At 39.4% G+C, this 26,799-nt stretch overlaps 1 protein-coding gene across 1 annotated transcript in view; it reads right to left on the bottom strand.

Moving 5' to 3' along the window:
• The window catches only part of TANGO6 (transport and golgi organization 6 homolog), a 140,502-nt gene that overhangs the window by 51,057 nt on the left and 62,646 nt on the right, over positions 1-26,799 (bottom strand). Inside the window, exon 15 of the mRNA XM_006091147.3 lies at positions 6,973-7,113. Within this exon, the coding sequence (XP_006091209.1) occupies positions 6,973-7,113 (141 nt within the window). The remainder of the gene's footprint in view (positions 1-6,972; positions 7,114-26,799) is intronic.

Raw genomic sequence — 26,799 nt, 5'->3', positions numbered from 1 at the left:
GTGAGGATTATTAACAACGACAAAAACAAAAACACAGAGATTATCAGAATGGATTTTTTTTAAAAAAGCAAGACCCTAAAATGTGCCTATAAAAAATCCATTTCAAATATAAAGACACAGATTAAGAGATAAAGATATACCATAAAAACACTAATTTTATGAAAGCTGGAATGGCTATATTAACATCACAAAAAGTAGACTTTGGAACAAGGAATTTTAAAAAAGGAATAGAAGGGTCAATTCCTCAAGAGGACAAAAATTCTATGTATGCACACAGTAAGAGGTTCAAATACTCTAACCAAGTTAATCTGGTATTTACAGACCAGAAAAATAAGGAATGAGGTATTTGGAATGAGATACGGGGAATAAGAGAGAAGTTTTGTTAAAAATATATATTAAGTAATACTTATATGTAGAGGGGAATAATTCAGTAGAAAGAAGAAACTGATGTTGCAGGTGACCCAATTCAGAAGCAGTTTTGCTCCAGGGGTTTTCATCCTTGGGAAATGACTAGAAATTAGTCCTAGTCACCAGTGAGCAGGGGTGATGGTATATCTTCATTTATCTTCCAAGAGAGAAAGCTTGCTCCCAGTGGTAACTGTAGGTTTCATTCTTATGTGTACAGGGTAGTACAAACCTAGAGCCTGGCTTTATACATAAAGCTTGGTTTGGATTTAGTTCCTATTTTCCTGAGGTAGTTGAAATTCTACCCTAACATTAATGTCTAGTATTCCTATTGTCCTGAGGCTTCAGTGACTGCAAAGTTACTACATAGAGCTTGAGGTAATAAAAGGTATTATTATTATTATTATTATATACCGGCTTATTATATATCTGCCACTTTACATTTAATAACCCTGCAAGCCTCACAAGAGCTCTATAAAGTATGTATTATTATTAAGATAATTTTACAGGTGAAGAAACCAAGGCACAGAGATGTTAAGTAACTTGCTTACGGTCACACATTCAAGATTTAGGAAGCGGCAGCCTCGGGATTTGAATGCAGGCAGCCTGACTTCAGAACCCAAGGGTTTTGCAATAGTTTGTTCAGAGGGAAGATATGGGAGTAAGGATTTATCATACAGTACATGATGATTTGTGCATGCTGATCTAAAAAAAAATTCCCCACCCTAACATCAGAACCATATCACATTGTGGGTAGTGAATTCATTTTAGCAAAAAATTATCTATCACATTAAAATAATGCCATCAATTTGATATTTTTGTTGGCATTAAAATTTTAAATGTGTTTATTTTTTCAAGCCGTGAGGTAAAATATGTAACCTGATTTTATGTTTTTGCATATTTACTTAATATTATAATAAGGGTTATTTTAACCAAAAAACAATGTTTGCTCTTAAAAAAAGACACCAGTAAGAAAAGACAAGGAAATGTTTGCAATACAGATATATGACAAGACACTTGTATCCACTACATTAAAGAACTCTTGCAACTCAATAAAAAGAAATCATCCAATTTAAAAATGGAAAAATATCTGAACAGTTACTTCATGTAAGGGACACATGAATAGAAAATAGCACTTGAAAAGACATGTGCTCGATATAATTAGTCATCAGGGAAATATGAATTTAAACCACAATGAGATACTACTATAGACCCATTAAAATGGCTACAAATTAAAAGTTGGCGAGAATATGGAGCAAGGGGAACTCTCATACTTTGCTGGTCATAATGTAAAATGGTACAACTAGTTTGGAAAGCAGTTTGGCAGTTTCTTATATACCTACATACGAGCCAGCAATTCCACTCCTAGGTACTACTTAGCAATAAAAAAGTAGTGAAAAACTGATCTACATAACAACATGGATGAATCTCGAAAACATTATGCTGAGCAAAAGGAGTCAAACACAAAAGGGTATATACTAAATGATTTCATTTACCTAAAATACTAGAAAAGACAAATCTCATCTACAGTCACAGAAAGCACATCAGTGGTTTCCTGAGGTGGAGTGTGGAATGGGAGATCATCTGAGCAAAGGAACGTTTGAGGTGATGAAAATGTTCTATATTTTGATTGTAGTGATGGTTACATGGATTTATATGTACACTCACTGAAATGTACACTTAAAATGGAGCATTTTATGCAAATTATACTTTGGTAAAGTTAGATTTCAATGAAAGCATGTAATCATATGTAATCCTATATAATAAAAGGCTAATATGCAAATCGACTGAACGGTGGAACAACTGGTTGCTATGATGCGCACTGACCACCAGGGGGCAGACGCTCAACGCAGGAGCTGCCCCCTGGTGGTCAGTGTGCTCCCACAGGGGGAGCACCACTCAGATAGAAGCCAGGCTCACGGCTGGAGAGCGTAGTGGCAGTAGTGTGGCAGGAGCCTTTCCCGCCTCCACAGCAACTGCAACACTAAGGATATCCGACAGATGACTTGAGGGCGCAGGCTGGGTTGAGGGACCCCTCTCCCCTTGAGTGCACAAATTTCATGCACCGGGCCTCTAGTAATAATATATTAAGATTATGTTTTTGTAAAAGAGAAAAAAAAAGGCATATAAGGAGCTCATACACTTTTATATATATCTATATGAGCACAGAGAAAGGTATAAAAGAATATATACCAAACCATTATCATTATTTACCTTGGGAGGTGAAAATAGTAAATGTAACTAATATTTCGGAGAGACTAGATTTTTCTTTACACACCTCTGTATTGTTAGGCTTGTGGTGAGCATGCACTATTTTTGGTAGTGTGGTAATTAGTGTGCAGCTATGGCTACCAACACACCATCCCTGAACACAATGCTGTTTCTCTCAACAAGAATTAGAGGCTACTTCCCTGCTCCTTGAACCTGGGCTGGTTTTATGACTTACTTTGACAGTAGAATGTGGCAGAAGAGACAGTAAGCCAGTTCCAGGTTTAGCTCTTAACAGCCCTGGCAGCTTCTCCTTTTGTTCTCTGGGAAACCATTCATCACGCTGAAAAGAAGTTTGGCCCAGACAACCAAATGGGGAGTGTTCACATGCAGGCACAGAGAGAAGCCATGTGGAGGAGCACTGAGGCACCCCAGTCAAGATCCCAGCTGAATGCAACCTGCTGGGTGAGCCCAGGCTACACCACATGCAGCAAAAGACCACCAGCTGAGCCCAGACAACACCATGGGGAGCAGAGATGAGCTGTCCCTAGCAAACCTTACCCATATTATAGAATTCAGAACAAATAAATGGTTGTGGAATTAAGCCATTAAGTTCTGGGTTGTTTATTACACAGAAGAGAACCAAAAGATATATTATGGAAGAAAGACCCATAAAGTAAAATTTTTTAATTGGTAAATTAAAAGTTAAGATATTTCTGGAAACTACTTATTTAGAATGCCCTTGAGGTAACTGGTTATAATGCTGTACCTTTAAACAAACTTGGTTGAGCAAGATACTTCTAAAGGTGATTTATTTATTTATTTATTTATTTATTATTATTTTTTAAATATATTTTATTGATTTTTCACAGAGAGGAAGGGAGAGAGATAGAGAGTTAGAAACATCGATCAGCTGCCTCCTGCACATCTCCCACCGGGGACGCGCCCGCAACCGAAGCACATGCCCTTGACCGGAATCGAACCTGGGACCTCTCAGTTCGCAGGCCGAAGCTCTATCCACTGAGCCAAACCGGTTTCGGCTAAAGGTTATTTATTTTGTCATTCCTTGACTACTCTTATAAGGTAATTGATAGCAAAATGTACTACTATTGCATTTCTTAAATTAAGACATTTTCTCCCATTGCAATCAAGACAAACAACATAATAACAAAAGATGGACTTTCTTAGTCCATTCACTTTGAAGAACTCAATTTTCAAAAAATACTTTTCTCTATTTGGCAACAGACATAGCAGGGGTTCAAAAAGCACAATCTCACCCACAATTTTAGGAAGTAATCTGTCAGTATATAAGCAAGTTAAAATATAAACAGCCTTTGACCCAGTGATTCCACTTTGGCAAATATCGAACTTATAGAAATAAATGTTCCAGTACCTTAGCATGTACATACATACAAAATATGCATATATTTATATTAGCATATGTATGTGAAAATTTATATTGCAATACTGCATGTCAGGAAAAAAAAGAAAAAAGTGAAGGTTTATTCACAGAGGAATGGTTGATTAAATGGTCTAAATTGTGGTATATCCATACTATAAAATATTATGTAGCTGTTTTTTAAAAAAATTTTTATTTATTGATGAGAGAGAGAGAGAGAGAGAGAGAGAGAGAGAAACATCCACTTATTTATGCATTCATTGGTTGATTCTTGTGTATGCCCTGACTGGGGATAGAACCTGCAACCTTGGCATATTGAGACAATGCTCTAACCAACTGAGCTAACCAGTCAGGGCTATGTAGCTGTTATAAAGCTCCTTTTCTTATCTTAATTCCCAGTCCAAGCCAATTGGAATTCACAGTAGCCTGCTAGACAAATCTAATTTATCAATTTTCCTGTTTTTTACAACTGGCTAGGAGAAGGTGGTTGTCAGAAAAGAATTTGGGGCTGAATTTGTTCCTCTCTGGGCAGATGACAGGTTTTCTAAAATCAGATTATGAGCTTCATCCTGGAACTAGATAGGATCATGGGTTGCTCATCACTAGATTAAACTGTAAGGGGGCACAAAGTGATTACTAAACTAAAACAAAAATTAGGCAGGTGAGCCTTGGCCGGTATGGCTAAGTGGTTAGAGGGTTGGCTCGAGCACCAAATGGTCAAGGGTTTGATTCCTGGTCAAGGGCATGTGCCTGGGTTGCAGGTTCCATCCCCAGCCCCAGTCGGGGCACATGTGTGAGCAACCAATCTATGTGTCTCTCTCACATCAATGTCTGTCTGTGTCCCTGTCTGCGTCTCTGTCTGTCTCTCTCTCCCCCTCCCTGCATCCCTCCCACTCTCTCTAAAAATCAATGGAAAAAATATCCTTGGATGAGGATTAACAACAAAACTAATAAAAATTAAGCAGGTGATGTGAAAAAGAGTTGACAAAGTACATTAAATAAGGTAATTAAGAGTTAGAAATACCCCCTTTTCCTGGACCCACCTTTTCCTGGAAGATAAAGAGAAAATGCACCTCCTAACTTAGAAGTATAAATTGCTTTGCCCCAGCATTCCTGGGTGTCATTCTACTTGCCCTGGCATATTCCAGTAGAGACCTGAGATTTAGTTCTCTCCCCTCATTCCTCATTCCAAAAATTAATTCCTGATCTTTTCTATAGAGTTCACTGAAGGTAAACTTTTCAGATGAATATCTTCAACATGAATAGGGCTTTCTATTTTTGCTTAATTTTAGAAACTTCTGATCTAGAGTAAACTGGAACTTGTTTGAGCTTGCTGAGTAAGAAGACTATGTTCTGCCTTTAAATATAATTAAGTGCTATTCTTTGTATATAACGACGACGACACCACCAGATCTGAGTTGCTCTTCTAGAGCAACAATGAGTTCACTGAATCACACAACCACCCTTTCATCCAGCACTCCCTCCCCTCACACCCCCCCTTCCTTTCATCAGCCCACCCGCCCACCACATTTTCTGATACGTTCTTCCATTCATTCTGGGAGCCAAGGTAGAAATCTGGTCTGAAGCCACGGAATAATTTTTCTGTATGAGAAATTAGCAGTCTCATTCACTGCTGACAAGAGTGCACATTTCTGGAGGACAACTTAACACTAAATATCAAGAGCCTTAAAGCATGTGTATACTTTGACCTAGCAATTTCCCTTGCAGGAACCAATCTTAAAGAAAAAATCAAAGAGTCACCAAAAGGATTTGTGTATAAGAATAATCAATAGCACACTTCTCATAATCCTTGAAAAGTTCCTCATAAAGAAAGTAACTGGAAACAACCTAATTAAACAATAATAGCTTTTTGGAAGAAAATTAAATATTATAATAGATTCAGATTACTGATTATATAATACAACCAATATAACTTAGATTTTCAAGAAATATTAAATGACAGAAAAGTGCTGATAATGTTAAATGAAAAAATGCAGGATATACACAGTATAATTAGAGTTCCTAGAAAAAAAGGAAAGATCAAAATGTAAACAAAAAGTGGTTATTTCTGAATTATGAGATTATCAGTGATTACTTTGTTTTTTAAAAATACTTTAAAAATACTTTCCAAATTTCCCAAAACTACCATGTATTACTGCTACAATTAGGAGGGGTAAGATCTATAAATAGATTTTAAACTTACATCTCTGAAAAAATTGATGTGAAGATAATTTAAAAATATACTTTATTCATTTTATGGTCCATTAAATGTAAAAAGAAGGCCCAAAAAAGTGTAGGAGGCATACATAATCACCTATAAGGTGGCCACAGGCTCTGATGAGGACACACTCCCATATTTAGCAGATAGGATCAGAAAAGGCTATTCACTAAAAAAGTATGCTCATAAGATTAGCCACATGCAGAAGTTTCCATCCCCAGAATTCTTGGATGTTAATCCTCATCCAAGGATATTTTTTCCAAAAGGATTTGTAAATATATTACAGAAGGGAATGAATAACTTTCAAACTCTGTCCAGTGAGATGGCAATCTAAATTATAACTGAGATGTGTCAAGGCCACCAGGATGATCACGCAGGTTGCGTATTGTACAACCCCAGGGCATGCCGTTCATACAATGATGCCTCTTAGAGTTTTTACAGCTGTGAACAACCTGAATAGCTGTAAATGGCAGTCCTGGACTTAACTAACACATCTGAGTGATGTTAAAGCAGAAACAAAATGGCTCACATGAGCCCTAGAACAGGATCTATCCAAAGGGGCCTTCTTGACAATTGGGGCCAGATCATTCTTTGTTGTAGAGAGCTGTCCTGGGCATTGCAAGATGTTTAGGAACATCCCTACCTTCACAGTGGACATACTAAGCCTCCAGGTGTACAGACTTTGGTTCCAAAGCCAGACTGTTCCCCCACCGTTTCAGAAGGATGGAACAAGAAAACTCACCTAATGCTCTCACAATTCGCATCAGGACTTCCCCGACTTTCATTCGGGTCTCTGGCGTATGCTTGTCTTTGCTGCTGTCATATTGAGCCAACAGGCCAATCAAGATTTTCTCCGGGTACGCATCTGAGAGCAGGGCAATCCCTGAAATTGAAAATAAAAAGAAAATTCGTTACTTTTTAGGACTGAAAGGCAAATAAACCCAGACAGCCTGCGATGGGCTGAACACTAAGGCATTTAAACCCACCTCTGTAATTCTCGGCAAGGGCTGCCCTTTATTTGGAGTGACAAGACAGTAAGTGGAAAGAACATGGGGCTGGGAGTTCTAGTCCCAGCCCTATATAATTTCTAAGATCACTTCCAGCACCGACATTCCATGATTTATGAGTTATAGACTCTTGAAGCAGAGGCTAGATGACTGCAATCATGGTAGGGGTTCACACAACAGCAGGAGAAGACTGGATTAAATGCCTTCTAGAATCCTGATTCCGGACTGTAAGGTTCCATGACTACTATTATCCCTGCTTGAAGCACAGCAGTGATTCCTGTCTCTGCTGCAGTTCTCCATTCCAGTATGAGTTCTCTCTGTAAAATGTCAACAGTGAGAGCAGTTTCCACAAGAAATACCTTCAGATATTCTGGGCACAGTCAATAGTAGATATATGCTATGGCTGAGTTCCCTGATCAGAAATAGCGAAGATCCTGCTCTTGACTCCCCCTTCCTAGGACTTGCTGACCCCTTCTCCCATCATGCCAGTACCTCCCAATGTGTGTCTGCAGCAGTGTTATCATATCTGTGCCCAGCTCCATATCAAACAAACTCTAGAGGGGTGGCAGGAGGAAGAGACCTAAGACAGGACCAGAAATAAAGCTCCTGGTCTCAAAGCATATAAATACAAATTCCATCATTGCGGTTGGGTGGGTGGGTGGTGGAAAAGGTTATATAACGTCTAAAGAATAGTGAGGGCCCTGACTGGTTTGGCTCAGTGGATAGAGCGTCGGCCTGTGGACTGAAGGGTCCCAGGTTTGATTCCGGTCAAGGGCATGTACCTTGGTTGTGGGCACATCCCAGTAGGGAGTGTGCAGGAAGCAGCTGATCGATGTTTCTCTCTCATCGATGTTTCTAACTCTCTATCCCTCTCCCTCTCTGTAAAAAATCAATAAAATATATTTTTAAAAAAAAGAAGAGTGAGGAAAAAGAAAAAACAAAGGAAGAAAACATGAAATTTCAAAATATACCCAGGATGAAGATGCTTCTCACTACCTCCTCCTCAATCTCAGATGATGGTCCATCATCTCTGGCCTGGTGTTTTTCAATGATCTCCTAATCAGTCACCCTGCTTCTACCCTATTCCCTAACTGCAGCTGGAACTTCCTGGTTAAAACATAAACCAGGCCCTAGCCGGTTGGCTCAGTGGATGGAGTGCCCAGGTTGTGGGCTCAATCCCTGGTGGGGGGCGTGCAGGAGGCAGCTGATCAATGAGAACTCTCATCATTGATGTTTCTATTTTTCGCTCCCTCTACCTTCCTCTCTGAAATCAATAAAAATATATTTTAAAAAAAGATTTTTTTAAAAAACAGGTCCCATCATTCTTCTGTCCAAATCCCTCAACAGTTTCTCTTCTCCCCTAAATATGGGCAGCTCCCAATCCCCACCTGCCTTTGCTTTCTCTCTGACCTCCTCTTTTACCATACTCTCCTTTGCTCCCTATAGTCCAGCAACTCTGGACTCCTTGCTGTTCTTAGAAGAGACTGACTGCTTTACTTTTCCCTCTGCTCACCCCACTCAGCCTGCTTCATTTTTCTTCTCAGCACTTAATATTACCTGACATGTTATATATTGCTTATTTATTGACTGCTCTCCTCCTCAAAATGTGAACTCTACAAAGTCAAGGACTTGTTTTATTCCCTGCTATAGTTTAAATGCCTAGAAGAGTGTCAGCACATAGCAGGTGCTCAATAACTATTTGTTAAATGAATGAATGAACAAAAGGGCTCAAAGACAGAGTCTTGATATAAATTTTAGGAATTAAGAAAGATGGGGAAGGAGTAATATAAATGTTTGAGAAATCTATAATTATTTTTTACCTGAGTTAACCATTCTCCTGTTTAAGCTTGACAATCTTGCAGGCAAAGTCTACATACTGTTTTCTATGTTACAGATAGTGATTCCATTCTCTTATAAATCAGATATACACAAAGGCGGAGCAACTGCTGTGGGCTGTACCTGTCTGCCCATCCTCTTTTCTGCCCTCCCCATTCCTACCTTTTCATTGCTTTGGGAAAAGCCTGGGAAGACTCTGCAGGTGGTCCTAATCCATAGCTCTCTTTATGTGGCCTCCAATTTTATACAAACAGAAGTACTGCTCTTAAGGGAGTTTCAGGCTGTGGCAGAACCTGAATTAGATTACTTCCCTGTTGGCAAAATGTGACCCAGCACTTGTAGTTAGTTCTATTATGTAAAAAAATGGGCAACTTCTTGGAGGTCCAAGGTGGAATGAGAAACACCTAAGCATAGGAAAAAGGTCTGTGGCTTAAGAAAAGGATAAACCAATTGTTTACCAAGAAAGAGGAATAAAAAATCTTCCCAGTTCTGAAAGAACCCCAAAGAAAAAGTGAATTGGTGGCTGGTAACTGCAATTCTGGTAGATGCTGTATAGCTAATATGTTACAAGGCCCAGTACATATTATAGATCTGTTGCTCTCATAACTAGTTTTCCATCAGAAATTCCCAACTAAAAAACCTGGTAAATTTGCTTCCTTTTGGAAATATAGGTCGGGACTTTATAATGGAAATCAGTGGAAAAGTGGAATTTGCCTTATAAATCTTTGATCTATATCTAGCTTTTCTAAAGCATATGTATTACTAAAATCCCTCCTATTGCAGTTTATGCCTGTTTTCTCTCATTAATCTTTGGCAGGGAACAGTTTGGTTACTTCTATGAGCATGTTATCCTTCCATATACTTCAAAACGAGCTCTTGCTTTCCTCTCGGTAGCAGGCATCTTTGGTTGCACAGAGCTTCTACTCACTCTCCTGCTAACAGCACTCATGTTCCTTTGAGATAAGTATCCCTTCTTGAAGCTCCACTCTCAGCCCAAGTGGTTTGAGTGCAGCTAATATCCTACTTTCTCTCCCTCCTGTGTGAACTCATGTCCCAGGCTGGCCAGTTAGGATATTCCATCGCATCCCCACCACTATGAATGGTTCAGGAATGGGCAATGCGATTCAATCCTGGAGCCCACGTCAGAACTACTGGGAAGGTAAGTTCTTTCTACTTTCTTTCCTGTTGAAGTTATGAGCTGGAAGCTGCCAGTGGCCACCCTGTGGAGAAAGCCCACCCAAAAATGGTGCCAACACCGAAGAGGGTCAAGCCAAGAGCCGGAAGGAGAAAAGGAAGAGACCCGATTGCATACTTTGAGCCCCTGGATCCGACTGTACTCCTACCGGCTTGAATCTTTGGATACATAAGGCAATAAATACCCTCTATGCATATGCCAGTTTGATTTTTTTCAACCAAAGTAATCCTAACACAGTCTTCTTCACATATATTTTTATTCAATTTCAGATTTATTTTTTTACTTTTCCTACCAGGGAGTTATGAATTCTCCCAATCTTGCATAAAAAGGTTGCCAATAGCAAAGTAGTAGTTTCCTTGCTTCCCACAGTAGCAATTGTTTATCTTCCTGCCGGCCTGCTCCGCAGACTGCTGCCAAATGACCCTCTGTTTGAGTTTTACCTTCTAGGATACGGTTGCCACCTATGAGTTTACAAATCCATGGGGAACACAGGCAGTTCCCTCCTCACTATTACATCAAGCAGTGCAGGGAATTGTATATGATGGTTAAGACTGTATAATAATTTAAAGGGATGAAATTTTGTGTGGCTGTTTTTGTTTTCTTATTTGAAAAGTTTTCTGAATTTTGACAAGGGAGGAAACATGGCCATAACCTTCACATGAACCTTGACCTCTCACACTTGATAATTCCTTTGTAATGTGAAAATGAGGTAATTTCTGGGTCAGCAGAGGTTTCAAGGAAACATGACACACCAATCCCTTTGGCAATCAGACGCAAATGATTGTATGAGAGATAGCTGCTCCTGCTCTGATTCCTAGGAAAACAGCCATGCATTTCAAGATGAGGTATAACTGATAAGATACATAGGAGGTAAAGGTAAAACAAACTGGCAAGAGTTCATGAAAGCATTCTGACGTGTTTTAGGGTAACACAAAGGATATAGGCAAACTAATGTAAAATATTATTAAAAGTACTTTATACAACAAAAAAGACAATCAACTTTGCAAAATAACTATGCTTTTTTTTTCTCCCAATGACTTTCATGATAAAGCCAGGAATGTATTCTGTTTAAAATAGTGTTAAGAAAAAAAGAAAACAACAAAAACCAAAATAGTGTTGACTTCCAGCAGTGACAGTGGTTGCAGGCACATCCCCAGTAGGGGGTGTGCAGGAGGCAGCTGATTGATGTTCCTCTCTCATCGATGTTTCTAACTCTCTATCCCTCTCCCTTCCTCTCTGTAAAAAATCAATAAAATATATATTTTTTAAAAATTAATGACTAAGGAGTAAAAAGGGTATAAACCCACAAACAAGGATAAAGAGAGCAAGATAGGTGTCAAAGGCTGAAATTTGAGTAAAGAGAACAAAGGTAAAAAAAATGATATGTATTTGATAGATCATTTGGAAAAAACTAGTAACCATTAAATAGAAAACTAAGCAAATATATAAGAAAGGAAGACTGAACTGGGCTCAGCAATGAATAATACCCTTATAGTCAGCAGCAAATGCTACCAATGATGCAGCCAAAACTGTGATGGGGAAAAGGCAAGAGGAGAAGGGGTACAGATGGGCATATGCAGGCATGCATGTGCATGTGTATGTGCATGCGCTAAATCCTCACCCTATATGTAGAAAATAAATACATTGTGTCCAAAATTGTTTAAATCAAGAGAGATATGTGTAAGCATTTTCTTTATAAATGAGGAGATAATTACTAGGAAAAACTACTTAAAAAGGGGGTGGTGAGGGGAATGGTTATCTCTGTGAGGGGGTAATAAGGGTAGGGGATAAGCTTTTAGAACCTTCACAAACTATGTTTGAAATAAATTTATAAAAATAAGTTATTTTGAAAAACTAAAAAGATTCCTGTGGAGGAATCTCTAGTTTGAAAGAACAATGATGGTCAGGCACAAGGAAATGTTCCCCTGATTACAGAAAGACAATCACCAATCTGGGATTGTCCTCTAGCTCTATGACACAAAGATAATAAAGGTAGACCAAGAGAAGGAAAATACTATCCTTTAGTAGGTTATTTCACTTGCTTCATTTGAGACTTCTCATTATGGTGGAAACTAACAATAACTTCAGCTCTAAGAATCTAGGAAGTTGCATAAAGTGGGGAAGTTGGTTATTAAATCAAGGAAGTGTGGGAGCTCAACTGAATAGCTGGGCTGCTTTTGTAATTAAAGTAAATGATAATATCTAGCCAACTTGATGCTAAGTTTTTCTGAAGCTCCAAAGTTGTGTTAAGTGTAGACAAGCCCCAACAAATTTATAAAGATTCGAGATGAGTGAGTGTTACTTAGGCTTGAGAAAAAAACAGGGCTAGGAATAATAGAAGACTAACAGCTAAAAATTTTTAGGAACTGTACCTAGTGTCTATCACTTTAATCCAGGATCTAAATAATATATTCAAATACTACGCCCTAGCTGGTTTGGCTCAATGGATAGAGTGTCGGCCTGTGGACTGAAGGGTCCTAGGTTAGATTCAGTCAAGGGCACATGCCCGGGTTGTGGGCTCGATCCCCAGCGTGTGGTGTGCAGGAGGCAGCCGATCAATGATTCTCTCTCATCATTGATGTTTCTGTCTCTCTCTCCCTCTCCCTTCCTCTCTGAAATCAATAAAAATATATTTAAAAAAAATACCAAATACTAAAATAATGCCAATATACATTTGCTTAAACTGTTTTCAAATTCCCATTTTGAAGAAGGAAAAAGTAAAAACAAGTGAATAATCTATATTTACTGAAAGTTAACTGTACTTATTGGAAGTCATTTGGATCATGAAATATTATTATAATAAAAAATGCATTTATTATTATTATAATAAGTAGTAAAGACAATAAAAATTCCTAACATTTATTGTTTTCAATATGCCAGGCAAAGTCCTGAGCACTTTACATTATTTACCCACTTAATGCTTTCAAACAATCCTTTGAAATAGTAATACCATCATTCCTAGTTTTACTGAGGAGGAAGTTGAGGAATAGAGGGGTAAAAAATATAGCACAAGAATACAGAGTTGCCACTTGGCAGAGCAGAACTGCAAATGTGCACTCTGCCATCCCAGGGCTCACTTGGCAGTGCCTAAGAGAAATACGTGCTAGAACAATATTAGCTCCGCAAATCCTAACCCCAAAGATGCGAACCTTACATTTCCAAGTATATGATGTCAGCCTCACTCCATAAAAATTACTTTCTGTTGGACTCCAAGATCAGAGGAAGGAGAAACACTTTGCACACAGCTTCCCATATGAATAGGCAGAGCCCTCTACGGGGTCCGGTTGGGCTTCATGGGGACTGCTTTGTTACCAGTTGGTGGAAAAAGGAGGTAGTGATGTTCATTAAATTCACAAATGACTCTAACTTGAGATGCTGTTGCCATTAGTGGTGACAGAGGAGCCACACAAATGGAAATCCAAACCTTGGATTTTAATGAGTTCCAGTTTTTAACCAGTGATTCTGAAAATACCTCCACTTCACATCTTTATGGGCTACTGTAAGGCCTCTAAATCTCTTAATTCTACTACCCTCCCCAAATGAATAAAATGAAACCTGAAACAGCACTGTAAAGTTCAGGGTCCACCTTGGCAGGGCTGTCTCTATCAAATAACTTTGAGCAACAGAGAGGAAGGAATAAGAGAACAGAGCTGAGAAAAGCAGAGCTGCGAGAACACCACTGTGACCAAGGGCTAGTGTTTTATGCACAGAAATTTGAACAAAGCTGCTCTACTATTGACTGACAGCATAAGCGAGGAAGGAAGGGAAAGAAAACAGCAATTACCACTTCTTTGGGAGTAATCATCACCCTACATGTTCAGAGAAACTTGCGTCAACTGATCATGGCTGACAAATAAGCAGAATGTTAGTCATTTAATTCTCTTTATGAGCTTTCAAAGAGTGAAAAAGCACATTAACATTCTCTTTATGCTATCAAAAGAAATGTTTACTGCTAAAAAGAAAATAGGAGCTTCTGATTTCCCACAAAACAATAAGTGGTTCTCTTTTAGACTCAGTAAGAAAATAAAACCCTTTACAACTCCTATAGACCCAAGATGGGTGGTCCTGGTAGGAGGAGTACCACCTGAACTTCGGATTCATTTTTTTCTGAGTTTCTGCTGGCATTTCACCGGAAGCCTACGCAAGGAGAAACTGTAGAATCAGCAACAATGACTGATGCGTCAGGTTCTCACTGGTTTTGAGAGCCAAAGCCTCCCAGGGGAGTTGTCACCTGGCCCGAAGCTCTAACAAGACAGGGCTGATCTTGCACAGTCTCTGATGTGTTCCGGCCAGGAGACTTGCTCTGTGCTTTGGGTACCAAACAGTGACACAATCAAGATATAAATATTTCTGAAATTCTCCCCTTTTTCCTCAGTTAAGCCTGGCGATTGTCCTGATGAGATGATTAGGCAAGTCTTTGTGACAGGCACTAGGACTGGCTTAGAAAATGTGATTGTTGTGAAATCAGCAACCATGCCTTATAGGACTTAAACTATAGTTTCATAGGGAAACCAGGCAGAGATACTATAATTCCTTTCCTCCCCACCCCCCACCTTTCTACCTCCGCCAAGAGTCCCTTCTCCCTCATAAATGCACATACACACTAAACACTTTGTCTACAATTTCCCGGAATGACCAGACCTAGTCATGGACCCTGTAGGGGCCCTGAAGCATAGCTGTTTTCAACTGAGCTACCTCATCATTACTGGAAATAAAAGACAGAAATGTATTTTCTTCCAAATTTCGTGTAGTTTGAATTTAAGACTTCATGTTTTAATCCACCAGACAAATATGGTTCATGCTGAGGTTTCTCTGTATTAGTAATAGTCAGCCTATCAGATTTTCCATTTATAAATTACATTCCTAACAAGCATCTTCCCTCCCAAGCCTTTCCTTTACTGCTGTGTCACTGAGCTTAACTTGAAGTTACTTTTACATTTTCACTTACAATTTTTGACCCACTGATCTAACTGATCCTCTCAGCAACCTCATAAGTGCTCCATGTCACAGTGTCTAATACATACAGGTGACAGATCAAACACACTGTACCTCTACAGAATCACAGTGAAGAGCAGAGAGGGTGGCTCCATGAGCTGTCATTTTCCATGTATGTCCTTATTATGAATAGATGCGTCAGGGCCAAATTTTGCTGCTAATTTAACCAGTTGGTTGCTGAATTGCAAGGCAAGAAATAATAGATATGTTTAATTTGATCTAATTAGTATTCTCTGACTTAATAACTTTGCAAATGGAATCACTTTACAAACTAAATATAGAAAAGTTATTAGCATGGTCTGGTTTCTAAGCAACCATTTCATTAAGAAAAGCTCCACTTGGGAAAAACATCTGTTTGTCAGTAAGGTTTCCGCTGTCATCACATAAATTCATGGTGAGAAAGCCACGGCCACCCTGTGATTAGTAATCCCTAGTTGTGAAAAGGTCAACAGGGGGCACTACAACAGAGGGAGCCATCTGTTCCGATCTGTACTAGTCCCTGAAACTTATCATGAGATGATTCAGTTTTCCTAAACAGCCACATAATTTAAAAAACATTATCTTCTGATGATAAAAGCAATAAATGTTTATACTAAAAAAATGTGAAACATATAAGAAAAAGGGCACAAATAAGAAAATAAAGAGGATTTGACTTTTTGACAACTTCATGTTAGATCTTATTTAATCCCACAGCTAAAAAAGAAAATTATTTGAAAACCATTGGTCTAAAATAACTCCATATGGTGTTACCTTTTTCATTTGGAATTAGAATGATTTTTTTTTTAATGGCTCAGGGCTGTGTGCTGGACAACGGAATTTAGAGATTTGTACAGATAGCCAAACGTACTCACTGCATTTCATGAAAACAGCCTCAAAAAGAGATAGCATTCTCTGACAGTGGTGAGGAGAAGGTGCTGAAAAGTGTTGTGTGGCATGACACATCATATATGACATGTGTTATAAAACTTCTTTGCTAGGTCAGACAGATGGCCTAAGATAGTGATTTTTCAAATCCTTTTTTTGTTTTTAAGTAGCAGAACTTTGTTTTCATATGAAGTCTTTAGAGGAGGCTCAATGAAAGAGAGAAAAGCAGAGTCCTCTGGTTAGAGTGGGGTTGATGGTGCTCCGAGCCCACCCAGCCCATCCCTTTTTCACTAACCCCCAGGTGTCTGTAAAACACAGGCATTCATGGAGTCCTTCCGGTCTGCAGGACCCATCCTGCCACAGCACTGCTGCTTTGCTGTTCCCTGTCATGAACACGCTTCTTCCCATGTTTACTAGGTTAATTTCTAATCATCCACCAGATCTCAGCTTATCTCTGTCAGGTAAAATGACCTAGACAGGTTCTCTTATCACGATGTACCTTTTCTTCACAGCATATTTCAATTTTTGTGTGTGAGTATTTGATTAATATTTACCCCCTTCATGTCCTCCCCCACTCCAGCTATAAATTCCATGAAGGCAGTGAAAGACTCATAGTGCCCTCCCACATAGTAAATGTTCAGTAAATATTTGTTGAATGAATGAACAAATCTTTTAAACCATCAATAAAAAAAAAATCAATGGCCAAAGATATTTTGCAAGCCCTGGCCAATGTGGCTCAGTTGGTTGGGCATCGTCCTGTGCACTGAAAGGTTGCTGATTCAATTCCCAGTCAGGGCACATATCTGGGTTTCAGGCTTGGTCCCTGGTGGGGGAAGCCAATCCATGCTTTGCTATCACATTGATGTTTCTTTCTCTCTCCTCCTCCCTTACTCTCTTCTCTAAAAATCAATAAAAAATAAAATGTAAAAAAAATGTTTTAAAAAAATTATATTTTACAATTCTTTCTGTCCCTATCTAAGGACATGCCCTGGCAGGTGGATGGGAGAGATGACCTAATTAGGTCTTGGGTAGCTCAATGCTTGTGATTCGTTCCCTGAGGCTCAATTTGTTCCCAACCTCCCAGCTTCTTCAGGGATAGCAGAGATACCACAAGGTCAGGAAACATAACCAAGTTCAAAAGTCTAATGTAAGAATCTAAAAATGAGTTGCCAAAACTGTACAGATACCATTTAACTGCACTTTCCACCACTGCCCAAAGTCTCGACATGACCAAAGAGAGAGAAATTAATACTTCAGTTAAAAATGTTAAATTTGGCGACCACAGCTACAGACCCACAGACACCAAGAATCCAGACATCCTGGAGGCAGATCTCTGTGAGTAACAGAGCCCATCCCCCTCCCCACAGGCTCACGGTCAGCGCCATAGTATCTGATAGACCCACCCCTCGCCTGGGCCTCAGTGCTGCTACAGGAATCTTAGCCTGCGAATGCGTAAACACTGGGAACTTGTCCCCTGCAGCACACGCTACAGGAATCTTAGCCTGTGAATGTGCAAACACTGGGAACTTGTCCCCTGCAGCACACGCTACAGGAATCTTAGCCTGTGAATGTGCAAACACTGGGAACTTGTCCCCTGCAGCACGGGCTACAGGAATCTTAGCCTTTGAATGTGCAAACACTGGGAACTTGTCCCCTGCAGCACGGGCTACAGGAATCTTAGCCTGTGAATGCGTAAACACTGGGAACTTGTCCCCTGCAGCATGGGCTACAGCAGGGGTCCTCAAACTTTTTAAACAGGGGGCCAGTTCACTGACCCTCAGACCGTTGGAGGGCCGGACTATAGTTTAAAAAAAAACTATGAACAAATTCTTATGCACACTGCACATATCTTATTTTGAAGTAAAAAAACAAAACGGGAACAAATACAATATTTGTATTTGCATGTGGCCCGTGGGCCATAGTTTGAGGACCCCTGGGCTACAGGAATCTTAGCCTGAGAGCTAACGCGCGAACACTGGGAACTTGTTCCCCGCAACACGGGCTCCGGGACCCCGATTCTCCGGGCGGGAGGCAGCACCAAGCACCAGTGACTTGACTCTGTTTTTATCACCTGCGCCTGGGATCCGATTCCCAGTGCATTCACACTAAGAGCCAGTGACTCCAATTCTTGGTGCATGTGCACACAGGGACCCTGATTCTCAATGCAAGGCCGCGCAAAGCAACAGAGACTCTGATACTGGATTTTTGGGAAACTCTGACTCCTGGCGCATGCTAGGGGGCTCTGATTTTCAACACAGTCCAGGGGGGTCTCTGTTTCAGGACGGTGCAGGCGGAGTCCCTGATTCTAAGTGCGCACACGAGACCACACTGAGCGCTGGTAATGCTGACTCTGAGTGAGCCTGGTTCCCACCAACTCACCACAACCACACATCTTAGTGTCGGAGCTCTTCAGTGACACTAGGGTGGTGCGAAGCTCCCACTGCACACGGCCTGGGCCCACGCAACTCGACGTTTGAACCATCTGAAGATAGTCAGAATGAGGAGACGACACAATCCCCAGAGGAAAGAAAATGAGGAGTCGCCAAGAAAGGAAATTAGTGAAATTGAAGCATGCAACATGACAGAATAAGAATTCAGAGTAATGGTTGTACAATTCATTCACCAGATGGATGAGAAAATCAACAACCTATGCAAGAATTAGGAAGAAATGAAAAGTGATATAGCTACAATAAAAAACACCATGGAAGGTTTCAACAGTAGACTAGAAGAAGCAGAGGACCGAAATAGTGAGTTAGAAGATAAGGTAGAGAAACAAGCTCAATCTGAACAGCAACTGGAGAAAAAAATTAAAAAGCAGGAGGAGAGCCTAAGGGAGCTTTGGGACAACATGAAAAGAAGTAACATACGCATAATAGGGCTGCCAGAGGACATGAAGAGCAGCAAGGATTAGAAAATCTATTTGAAGAAATAATGACAGAAAACTTCCCAGATATGGGGAAGAAAAAAGTTACACAAGTACAGAGAGTCCCAAGCAAGATGAACCCCAAAAGACCCCACCAAGACACGTCATAATAATGATGGCAAATGTACACGACAAAGAGAATCTTAAAGGCTGCAAGAGAGAGACAGAGAGTTACCTACAAAGGATCCCTCATCAGATTGTCAAATGATTTCTCAACAGAAACACATCAAGCTAGAAGGGAATGGAAGGAGGTATTCAAAGTGTTGCAAAGCAAAGGACTGAATCCAAGAATACGCTATCCAGCAAGACTATCAATCAAAATTGAAGGGGAAATCAGGAGCTTTACAGACAAAAAAAGGCTAAGGGAGTTTATCACTACCAAGCCAGCAATGCAAGAAATGCTAAAGGGAATGCTGTAAAAAGAAGAAATAAAAAGGTAAGAAAGAACACAGGCACAAAAATAGAAATGACTACAGGCAAGTACCTTTCAATAATAACTTTAAACGTAAATGGACTAAATGCTCCAATCAAAAGACATCGAGTGGCTGAATGGATAAAAAGACATGACCCATATATATGCTGTCTACAAGAGACCCACCTCAGAACAAGGGACTCACACAGACTGAAAGTGAAGGGATAGAAAAATATCTTTCAGCAAATGGAAATGAAAAAAAAGCTGGGGTAGCAATACTTATATCTGACAAAATAGACCTCAAAGTGAAGGCCATAACAAGAGATAAGGAAGGCCACTTCATAATACTAAAGGGATCGATACAACAAGAGGATATAACCCTGATAAACATATATGCACCCAATGCAGGAGCACCCAAATACATAAAAAACCTCCCAGCCGAAACCGGTTTGGCTCAGTGGATAGAGCGTCGGCCTGAGGACTGAAAGGTCCCAGGTTCGATTCCGGTCAAGGGCATGTACCTGGGTTGCGGGCACATCCCCAGTGGGAGATGTGCAGGAGGCAGCTGGTTGATGTTTCTCTCTCATCGATGTTTCTAACTCTCTATCTCTCTCCCTTCCTCTCTGTAAAAAATCAATAAAAATATATTAAAAAAAAAAACTTCCTGGAAAATAACAAGGGAGAGATCAACAACAACACAATCATAGTAGGGGACTTAAACACACCACTGACATAACTGGATAAATCCTCTAGACAAAAAATCAGCAAAGAAACAGCAATCCTAAATGACTCACTAGATCAGATAGACTTAATTAACATCTACAGAACATTTCACCCCAACGCCACGGAATATACGTTCTTCTCAAGTGCACATGGGACATTTTCAAAAATAGACCACATATTGGGTCACAAGCAAAGTCTCCCCAAATTCAAAAAGATTGAAATCATAACAAGCATTTTCTCAGACCACAGTGGCATAATATTAGAAATAAATTACAATAAAAACAATCCAAAAAACTCAAACACTTGGAAGCTGAATAGCGTGCTACTAAATAATGATTGGGTTACCAATGAGATCAAAGAAGAAATTAAAAACACCCTGGAAACTAATGACAGTAAAAGCACAACAATCCAAAATCTATGGGACACAATGAAAGCAGTCCTGAGAGGGAAGTTTATAGCTCTACAGGCCTACCTTGAAAAATAAGAAAAAAATGATAGTAAATAATCTAACTCTACAACTCAAAGAATTAGAAAGAGAGCAACAGAAAAGCCCAGAGTGAGCAGAAGGAAGGAGATAATAAAGATCAGAGCAGAAATAAATTACATAGAGACCAAAAAAACAATACAAAAGATCAATGAAACTAAGAGCTGGTTCTTTGAAAGGAAAAACAAGATTGATGAGCCTCTAGCTAGGCTCACCAAGAAGCAAAGAGAGAGGACTCAAAGAAACAAAATCAGAAATGAAAGAGGCGAAATAACAACAGACCCCACAGAAATACAAAGGATTGTTAAAAAATACCATGAACAACTCTACTCCAACACACTAGACAACCTGGAGGAAATGGACATATTCCTAGAAAAATACAATCTTCCAAAACTCAATCCAGAAGATTCTAAAAATCTTAATAGGCCAATAACTATGGAAGAAATTGAAGCAGTCATCAAAAAGCTCCCAGCAAACAAAAGCCCGGGGCCAGACGGCTTCACAGGGGAGTTTTACCAAACATTCAAGGAAGAACTAAAACCTATTCTCCTCAGACTATTCCAAAGAATTCAAGAGGAAGGAGCACTTCCCAGCTCATTCTATGAAGCCAGCATCACCCTAATACCAAAACCAGATAAAGACAACACAATGAAAGAGAATTACAGGCCAATATCCCTCATGAACATAGATGCCAAAATACTCAACAAAATTCTAGCAAATTGGATCCAGCAATACATCAGAAAGATCATACACCATGACCAAGTAGTATTTATCCCGGGGATGCAAGGATGGTACAATATCCGCAAATCAATAAATGTGATACATCACATAAACAAATTGAGAGATAAAAATCACATAGTCATATCAATTGACGCAGAAAAAGCATTTGACAAAATCGAACACCCTTTCTTGATAAAAACTCTCAGCAAGATAGGAATAGAAGGATCATACCTCAACATAATAAAAGCCATATATGACAAACCCACAGCCAACATCATACTCAATGGTCATAAACTAAAACCATTTCCCCTAAGAACAGGAACAAGACAGGGATGCCCCCTCTCACCACTCCTGTTCAACATAGTACTGGAAGTACTAGCCATTGCGATCAGACAAGAAGAAGAAATATAAGGCATCCAAATAGGAAAAGAATAAGTAAAACTGTCCTTATTTGCAGATGAAATGATACTGTACATAGAGAACCTAAAGACTCCATCAAAAAATTATTAGACTTGCTAAATGAATTCGGCAATGTAGCAGGATACAAAATTAATGCCAAGAAATCTATGGCATTTCTTTACACCAATAGTGAGCTTACAGAAAGTGAGACTAAAAAAGCAATCCCATTTACCATTGCACACAAAAAATTAAGATACCTAGGAATAAACTTAACTAAGGAGGTAAAAGACTTATATGCGAAAAACTACAGGGCACTGAATAAAGAGATAGAGGAAGACATAAACAGATGGAAGAACATACCATGTTCATGGATTGATAGAATCAACATCATCAAAATGTCCATACTACCCAAAGCAATCTATAGATTCAATGCAATCCCCATTAAATTACCAACAGTATATTTCACAGATCTAGAATGAACGTTCTAAAAACTCATCTGGAATAAAAAAACACCCAAATAGCTGCAGCAATCCTGAGAAAGAAGAACAAAGTAGGTGGGATCTTAATACCAGATATCAAGCTGTATTACAATGCCACTGTTCTTAAAACAGCCTGGTACTGGCACAAGAACAGACACATAGATCAATGGAATAGAAGAGAGAACCCAGAAATCGACCCAAACCACTATGCCCAATTAATATTTGACAAAGGAGGCAAGACTATACAATGGAGTCAAGACAGTCTCTTCAATAAATGGTGTTGGGAAAACTGGACAGATACATGCAAAAAGATGAAACTAGACCACCAACTCACACCATACACAGAAATAAACTCAAAATGGATAAAGGACTTAAACGTAAGACGGGAAACCATAAAAATACTAGAGGAATCCACAGGCAGCGAAATCGCAAACATATGCTGAAGGAATTTCTTCTCTGATACTGCTCCTAGGGCAATGGAAACTAAAGAGAAAATAAACAAATGGGACTACATCAAAATAAAGAGCTTCTGCACAGATAAGGAAACCATCAACAAAACAACAAGAAAGCCCACTGCACGGGAGAACATATTTGCCAATGATATCACCGATAAGGGTTTAATCTCCAACATTTACAGGGAACTCATACAACTTAACAAAAGGAAGATAAACAATCCAATAAAAAAAAAATGGGCAAAGGACCTAGACACTTTTCGAAAGAGGACATACAGAAGGCTGAAAGACATATGGAAACATGCTCAAAGTCACTAATTATACGAGAGATGCAAATCAAAATGACAATGCGGTATCATCTCACACCTGTCAGAATGGCTATCATCAACAAATCAACAAACAACAAGTGTTGGAGAGGATGTGGAGGAAAAGGAACCCTTGTGCACTGCTGGTGGGAATGCAGACTGGTGCAGCCACTGTGGAGAACAGTATGGAGCTTCCTCAAAAAACTAAAAATGGAACTTCCATTTGACCCAGTGATCCCACTTCTAGGAATATATCCCAAGAAATCAGAAACACCAATCAGAAAGGATATATACATCCCTATGTTCATAGTAGCACAATTCACGATAGCTAAGATTTGGAAACAGCCTAAGTGCCCATCAGCAGATGAGTGGATTAAAAAACTGTGGTACATCTACACAATGGAATACTATGCTGTGGTAAAGAAGAAGGAACTCTTGCCATTTGCAACAGCATGGATAGAACTGGAGAGCATTATACTAAATGAAATAAGCCAGTCAGACAAAGATAAATACCACATGATCTCACTCATTTGTGGAATATAGAGAACAACATAGACTGATGAACAGGGACAGATCCAAAGACAGAGAAACAGCGACCAGACTACCAATCCCCAGAGGGAAAGTAGAGGAGGGTGGGGGTAAGGGGAAGAGATCAACCAAAGGACTTGTATGCATACATATAAGCCAAACCAATGGACATAGACAACAGGGGAATGAGAGCATGAGTGTGTGTGGGGGGAGGTTGGGGGTTAATGGGGGTATGAGGAAACATTTGTAATACCTTAACCAATAAAGAAATTAAAGATAAAAAATGTTAAATTTATGATTCAGCAACAAAAGGAACTGTGTCATGATTAATAAAAAATATAACTGGGCTTATTAAGTATGTGAACATTTTCAAGAATCATCATAATCACATCCAGTGAGATTAGGAATTTTCATTTGTATTTGAAATGAAGCATAATGCAGGCTGCTTGCTCTTTAGTTTCGGAGGGAAAGGTAAGAGCAGGGTGTCCCTCCAGCTGTTACATCAAAGTAGTTCCAATAACATGAATTGATTCTTTAGAGAGTAAAGGAATATTGTACTTAAAGTCTAATGAAGAACTTGCTATTTTACTTGTGAGCTCTCATTATTTTATCATCCTTAACTTATCTTCAAATTCCAACTTTACTAAAGAAAGGGTGACTCCAGGGCAAAATTTAAGTAGCTGCTCTTCAGGGAAGGTATTTATACCTTCTAAATGGTTTATAGACATTTAAGCAACTGACACTAATCCAAGGTGCCTCACAATTGCCTTCTTGGTGAATCTGACTATGACAGCTGGCTTAACATGCATAGGGAGGTAAAAGATTTCAAATTAGCTCTGGAAACCAAGAAATTAAGAAGTATTTAATTGTTTAGCTGAAAATGCCAGGATCTACTGGTTCCATGGTTTAATTTTACTTTCTGCAAGAGCAGAGGCCATGATGATTTGAGAAAGGCAAGACAATAGAGTGGAGAGAGGAGGGAAATACAGAGAGGGTTAAGAGCCTTGGCTCTGGGGTTGACTCCAGACTCCATCACTCACTGGTTGGCCTTTTACTGGTAACAACTTTTGAGCTTTGTGGGTTTTTTTGTTTTGTTTTGTTTTGTCTGAAAAATGGGGAGGTACATTGACTCTCATAGGGTTATGGTAAGGGCTAAATGAAACAATGTTAAGTTACATCTGATATGTGGTTGGTGATTAGCAAATCATGAGTGAAAATAAGAACAAAGGAAATATAAGTAATAAGTATCAACCAGCATCAAATCCAGTGTGAGCTAACAGACTCTCATACTCCACAGAAGATGAGTTTCAAAGATACACATACAGCCCTAGCTGGTTTGGCTCAGTGGATAAAGCATTGGCCTGCAGACTGAAGGGTCCCAGGTTTGCTTCCAGTCAAAGGGCACGTACCTCAGTTACAGGCTTTATCCCACCCCCCACCCCGACCCTGGTTGGGGCATGTGCAGGAGGCAACCAATCAATGTGCCTCTCTCACATCGATGTTTCTCTCTGTCTCTCCTGTTTTCCACTCTCTCTAAAAATCAATAGGAAAAATGAGGATTAACAAAGACACATAGAGATTGTTTAAAATATGATACTGAACCACACACACAATCAAACAAATCTGAATGAGGCCAGCATATTATTAAGTTCTAGGAAGGGTTGATTTATAGTGAAACTATTTCCCATAGGTAGGCTGGTTCTCCTATATCTAAGACCATTGAAAACTCAGCTCTTGTACCTTGGAAACAGGAACAACATGGGCACTAGGATTATTCTTCTCTGTGGCAAAAGTACAGTCTGCAGAGCTAGAGACATTTAAGATTCAAATCTTGATGTTGACACTTAGCATCTGTGACATTTTGAACCAGTTTCTTAACCTTGTTGAGCTTTAGTTCCCTCGCCTGATGGATTCCGGTCAAGGGCATGTACCTTGGTTGCTGTGACTGACACATAACAGGCAGTAGGGAGTGTGCAGGAGGCAGCTTATAGCCATTTCTCTTATACAATTATCTAACTCTCTGTCCCTCTCCATTCCTCTCTGTAAAAAATCAATAAAATATATTTAAAAAAAAAAAAAAAAAGATTCAAATCTTGATGTTGACACTTAGCATCTGTGACATTTTGAACCAGTTTCTTAACCTTGTTGAGCTTTAGTTCCCTCGCCTGATGGATAGGAATAATAATTCCTGCCTTTCAGGGTTGCTGTGACTGACACATAACAGGCACTCAATAAAGAGTAACTTCCACAGTACTTATAGCCATTTCTCTTATACAATTATCCAGGGCAATCTTGGAAAGTGAAAATAACAAAGCTTGAAGTAGCCAGCTCATTATTTATTTACAGGTAAAAGTACTAAACTGCTAAGTATTCTGAAACAAATCTGAATGTACCAATCTTCGACTGATGGAGGAAAACACTGAAGAGATATTCCAAAAATAAAGCTAATGTAGACCTCAAGTGTATTGGGCTTTGAAATACAGTCTCTGACCTGAGGGGGAGGGCATCATAGAGATCCCCTGGGCTATTGTAGGGCAAGGTACAGTAAACAGGGAATCCCTGGAAATGGGGCTAGTGCAGGGGTGGGCAAACTTTTTGACTCGAGGGCCACAATGGGTTCTTAAACTGGACCGGAGGGCCGGAACAAAAGCATGGATGGAGTGTTTGTGTGAACTAATATAAATTCAAAGTAAACATCATTACATAAAAGGGTACGGTCTTTTTTTTTTTAGTTTTATTCATTTCAGACGGGCCGGATCCGGCCCGCGGGCCGTAGTTTGCCCACGGCTGGGCTAGTGCCAGCTCCACCATGCTCCCAGATTTTGTGACTGTAGGCAAGTCTATTCTTCATTTATAAAAAGGTTATAATATCTGCTTTTATTGTATTTCAGGATTGTTGATAGAATCAGATCTTTCTAGATGATTAAGCATTATTCAATTTTAATAAATATTATTGATAATCATAATCACAATATCTGTGCGCTTTTTAAAAGCATGACAAAAGGGTCAATTTCTACCATTATTTGAAAAGTTCTAGAGAAGTAATATAGTATATTGGAAAGGAAAAAACAAGATTTGGAGGCCAAGAACAAGATTCAAATTACTTGCTAAGTAATCTTGGAAAAAGGGATTTAACCTACCCAAGTCTCAGAATTTTTAGCTATAAAATGGGATATCTCACATCATTCCCAAATATTAACTCGGAAATGGATCACAGACCTAAATGTAAGAGCTAAAACTATACGAC

The sequence above is a fragment of the Myotis lucifugus genome, unplaced genomic scaffold (genome assembly GCF_000147115.1).
Source record: "Myotis lucifugus unplaced genomic scaffold, Myoluc2.0 scaffold_88, whole genome shotgun sequence".
NCBI classification, from domain to species: domain Eukaryota; kingdom Metazoa; phylum Chordata; class Mammalia; order Chiroptera; family Vespertilionidae; genus Myotis; species Myotis lucifugus.
The sequence above is the reverse complement of the archived record's forward strand: the minus strand, read 5'-3'. Positions and strand labels throughout refer to the sequence as shown.